The sequence below is a fragment of the Eurypyga helias genome, unplaced genomic scaffold, assembly GCF_000690775.1.
Source record: "Eurypyga helias isolate BGI_N326 unplaced genomic scaffold, ASM69077v1 scaffold29100, whole genome shotgun sequence".
NCBI lineage: Eukaryota > Metazoa > Chordata > Aves > Eurypygiformes > Eurypygidae > Eurypyga > Eurypyga helias.
This window is the reverse complement of record NW_010226822.1, coordinates 5712-10568: the sequence shown is the minus strand read 5'-3', so window position 1 is coordinate 10568 and position 4857 is coordinate 5712. Positions and strand designations below refer to the sequence as shown.

The 4857-nt window shown below is 55.6% G+C and overlaps 1 protein-coding gene across 1 annotated transcript in view; it reads left to right on the top strand.

Moving 5' to 3' along the window:
* Positions 1-157: 157 nt before the first annotated feature.
* The window catches only part of ASH2L (ash2 (absent, small, or homeotic)-like (Drosophila)), a gene marked incomplete at its 3' end in the record, with an annotated part of 8938 nt that continues 4238 nt past the window's right edge, over positions 158-4857 (top strand). The window contains exons 1-7 of the mRNA XM_010154696.1: positions 158-220; positions 1119-1264; positions 2038-2126; positions 2454-2548; positions 2678-2773; positions 2975-3070; positions 3275-3350. Coding sequence (XP_010152998.1) covers positions 2054-2126; positions 2454-2548; positions 2678-2773; positions 2975-3070; positions 3275-3350 — 436 coding nt within the window. The remainder of the gene's footprint in view (positions 221-1118; positions 1265-2037; positions 2127-2453; positions 2549-2677; positions 2774-2974; positions 3071-3274; positions 3351-4857) is intronic.

The following is a 4857-nucleotide window of genomic DNA, read 5'->3' as shown; positions in this document are numbered from 1 at the left end:
TCCGTGCCAGGCCCCCCCCAGTTCATGTCAGGCCCCTCCACTCCGTGTCAGAACCCCCCAGTCCATGCCAGGCCCCAGGGCTTGGCTGCACCCCACCACCGTTCCGCCAGGGTGGGGGTCCCTCTCAGGAACTCCTTTCTGCCCTTGCAGGGGGGATGCCGCCCTGGTCGATGTCACCACAGCTCTGGAGACAGAGTCTGCCAACGGAAAGGACCCCCTGGTAGGTGGCTGCGGGCAGCTGGGGTTCGCGGGGGGAAGCCCGGTCTGAGGGGGTGAGTTCTGCGGTGCTGGCATGGGTGGAGGATGTGGGAGTGCCCAGAGCTGAAGGAGCAGCCTGTTGGTGAGGGTGTTCCCTGGCTGCCCTTGGCACCAGACGCCACGATTTGCTCGTCCCTGCCCTCGTGGTGGAGTCTGTGTGGGTCTGCCGGAGCTACGGACCCTGGAAGTTGTCCCTGCCTCTTGTGGGTCATTGTTGGTTGGGTGGAGGCTTATCCTTGGGATACCTGTTCACCAGGCTGTTAGCACTCTCCCTTTTCCCCTTCGTTTCCCTTTTTGGTCCCTTGCCACCAGCGCATTTTCCCGAAGGATTTTTACTTGGTCGCTAAACCGCGACAGTAGCCACCTGGTGCCTTCGCACGGGTGACTGGGGCGATGCAAAGGCGTGGGGTGGCCACGGGCTGCACGTGGTGTGGAAGCAGGGCAAGCGTACAGGTTGTTTTCAGAAAATGAAGCGTTTCTGTGCAACAAATAGATGTCTGCAACGCCGGACGTGCTGGGGCTAATAACCATCCTCGGTTTTCCCAGACTGCTGAGTCAGGGTAAGACAAAGACACCCAAGACGAGAAGGTAGTTACTCAAAAGCCAAAATCTGAACGCCTTCCCGTGGTTCAGACGAGAAGGACTTTCTGTCCTGTGGGTTCCAGATTTAGCTTTTTAAAGAACTGCTTTGGAAATTAAATCCTCACCCATCTGCTGACTGAACCCACAAAACAGTTCTGGCTTACTGTGTGTTAGGGGGTAAAATGCATTCCCTCCAGCTTGGCAGGTTAGGGCACAAAGCCTCTTTCCTGACTGATGGGGGCAGTCTGGGAGTGTCTGCTGGTCTGCTCTGCTTGTAGGAAGCGGCTGGGGACAACTCCGAAGTCTTGGATGCTCAGGCAGGCTCGGTGGATGAAGAGAACGGACGGCAGCTTGGGGAGATCGAGCTGCAGTGCGGCATCTGTACGAAGTGGTTCACAGCGGACACGTTCGGCATCGATACCACGTACGTAAGCTCTGCTCAGCGCTGGGTTAGCAGAACTGGAAGTATCTGGAGTGTGAATGGCCAAGGGCCAGGACCCTGTCCGTGTCCTTGGACGCTTGGAAACCGGCGTGTTCCGTAAATAACAGAAGCTTTGCCCGGCGCGGGAGGAAGTGTTTACGCGTGCACGTTGCGGCTTGTCCAGACCTCAGCGCTGTCCGAGCCACCCCTGGGCTTAGGTCCGTGCCTCAGAGGCCTGACAGCGTTGTTTGAAGAGCAGAGGGGGCTCAGCAGATGTTTTCACTCACGGGAAGATTATTCTTTTGTTCCCATCAATGGGCAAACTCAGCTTTCTGCCTGGAACCCCTGTGGGACTTACCTTAGGCCTCTTAAAAACTTAACCTTTTTGATTGGGTTTTGTCCCTACAAAGTGCTCTGGATCTCCAATTAACGTGAGTTGACTCAGCTGCGGAGCTCCTTGTCCAGAGCTTGGGGGTGTTGTCTCTTACTTTGCCGAACGAACTTCAGGATCTCTCGGAACCGAGAGGCAACGCTTGGCCTGTATCTGTTTTTCTCGAGAACTCCGTGGTTTTTCTTGATGCCCATGATAAACCTCCTGTGATGGGAAAGTCGCTGAGGCTGTAAGATACTTCTGGTTTGGGAGAGAGGGAGGATAATTCATTTGTTAACCTGGAATAGTGGATTTCTTAACCCGGTGTAGTAAAGCAAAATCAATTCCTGACCCTGAGGCGGTGAGGCGACCACCAGCGCTCACGGGCCAGCGTGCTCTCTTCCAGGTCGTGTCTGCCCTTCATGACCAACTACAGTTTCCACTGCAACGTCTGCCATCACAGCGGGAACACGTATTTCCTAAGAAAACAAGCAAGTAAGTGGAATTTTACGCAAGATACTCCTAGAGGCTTTGTTTTACCTGGAGGCGGCGGGAGGGTTCTGCTGCAGCTTCTCAAAAATGACCATAAATCCTGTATTAGCAACCAGCCTGTTTGGCTTTTTCTAAAAATATTTGGCTTCTCATTTTCTGAGGGGTGAAAAGGTGTTTTGCGAGAGCTGCTGAGGTAGGGCAGGACCTGGGAGGTTTTGCTGCCCGAGCTCGCGCGGGTGCTGCGCGCTCAGCGGTCGCTGTCTAGGCGGGCGGGCTGTTGCTCTTCCGCGGGAAGCGTAATTCCAGCGCCGGTACGTCTCTGTTTTCAAGATCTCAAGGAAATGTGCCTCAGCGCTCTGGCCAACCTGACGTGGCAGTCGAGGACGCAGGACGAGCACCCGAAAACCATGTTTTCAAAAGACAAGGTACGGCCGTTGGCCACGCCGTCGCGGGTTCCCGCGGGCTGTGGTTTCCGCGGAGGGCGGGTCCAGACCAGGACCGGCAGCGCGACTTGCGGACCCCCGCTGCTAGGGCTGGGTTGTGTTTGCCTGCAGGATATCATCCCCTTTATCGATAAGTACTGGGAGTGCATGACCACGCGGCAGAGACCGGGGAAGATGACCTGGCCTAATAACATCGTCAAGACGATGGTAAGTGGAGCTCAAATCCGTGGAGGATTCTCTGCCAATGGTGCGCTCGCCTGGCGCTTGGGTTGGCTGCGTCTGGGCTTAGAGTCACGCGGTGAGGAATCTGTGTGTACAGACCACTTAGTGGTAAATACTCTGATTTAACCACTTGTTAATGAGCTTGGCGCGATCTTACCCCGCGTGGCCAAAACTCCTCTGTTTTAGTGTAAAGAAAGAGATGTTTTCTTGGTGAAAGAGCATCCCGACCCAGGGAGCAAAGACCCGGAAGAGGATTACCCCAAGTTTGGACTTCTAGACCAAGTACGTAAGCAGAGGTGGGAGGGCAGTGTGCGGGGGGAAGGGGGTTCTCTGCCACTGGCCCCTGTGCAGTCAGAGGGGCAGAGCTTAGCCAAGCGAGCGCTGCACCGGGCCGCGTCTGGGACCGCTCCAACCGGGGAGCGCCGCGTGTGGGCTTTGGGCAGCAGCTTTGACTGACTGCACCTCGCATCTCCTTCCTCTTTTCAGGATCTTGCCAACATCGGGCCGGCCTACGATAACCAGAAGCAGAACAGCGCTGTGTCCACGGGCGGAAACTTAAACGGTAAGTTCTTTCGTCGGGCGGATGCGGAGTGCATGGGGCTGAGCGATGTTTCCCGGCCCCGTGGGCGTGCGGTTAGGTCAGCCGAGGTGCCGCAGTTAAACCTGTCCTGTGAGATGCTTGTGTTCAGAACACGTTCTTACCGCGCTTTGCTGGAGAGAGGGATCAATGCCACCCCCTCCTGGAGGTTCAACTTCCCTCTTGGTGGCAGCCAGCTGCAGCAGGATGCTCGCAGGACAGCTGAGCTTGTCACTTTTCTTCCAGGGTGATTTTAATTTACCCGCTCGTCTGATTCCAGTATCTGAAGGGGACCTACAAGGGTGCTGGGAGAGGACTTTTTACAAGAGCCTGTAGTGACAGGACAAGGGGTAATGGGTACAAATTGAAATCAGGGAGGTTTAGATTAGATGTCAGGAAGAAATTCTTCACAGAGAGGGTGGGGAGCACTGGGACAGGTTGCCCAGAGAAGCTGTGGATGCCCCATCCCTGGGAGTGTCCAAGGCCAGGCGGGATGAGGCTTGGAGCAACCTGGTCTATGGAAGGGGTCCCTGCCCATGGCAGGGGGGTTGGAACTAGATGAGCTTTAAGGACCCTTCCAACCCAAACCATTCCATGATTCTATGATTCTATGATTTGGATTGCCTGTCTCCCTTGCCCCGAGCTTGGAATGTGCGTGGGGAGAGTGCATATTATTCCTCACAGTCCCTGCTGGCATTTTGCCATCCTCCCTTTTTGCGGAATGACAGCACTGCCAGCGGCGTCGCCTCGCTCGCTGGGATTACGGGAGGCAGCGTTAACGGCCGATGAGGTCTCTTTGTCCGTGCTGGACACGCTGGGGTGGGGTCTGGCGGGAGGCGGCGCGGGCTTTTCAAACAGCCTGCTAGGTGTCCAAGGCTGCCTTGGCCCCGATCCTTGCCCTGCTTGGTTTCTGTTTGACCACCACGTGGTGTTGTTACAGGTGGAGCCTCTCTGGGAGGTGCATATTTCCCTTTCAGCTTCCAAAACTTAAGTATTCCCGTTTGCAAAGCTCTTTCTTTCTGCTCAGTTGTTTTTAGAAGCTAAAGTCAATTGCAGACCAGAAGCCTGGCCCGTGTGATGGCAGTAATACTTTAATGCAGAGCAATTTCACTCTGGAATCTGTGAGAAGCTTCTAAAGACTATATTCTGCTCCACTTCGCTGCTGTAAAGTTTCATTTTCGCTCCTGTTTAATTCGGCTTTTGCATGGTTTGACCTGATGCTGTTGGTTTAATGCCTAAATCGGGGCTCCGAACCTGTGAGCTGGCACGACGCTACCTTCAGGCGAAGAGGCGACGCCAAACCAGGGAGGCTGGACGTTGGTCTGCGCTCAGGCTGGGGAGTGCCGCTGAGATCGCGTCAGCCCCGCGCCGGGTGCGGCATGCCTCCAGTCGGGATCCCTCGTGCCGCGAGGGGAGTGCTCACGAGGGGAAAGCTGACTGGATTTTTGGTTTGGGCAGCGTGCAGGTCCATCAGGGTGTCTGCAGTACGCAG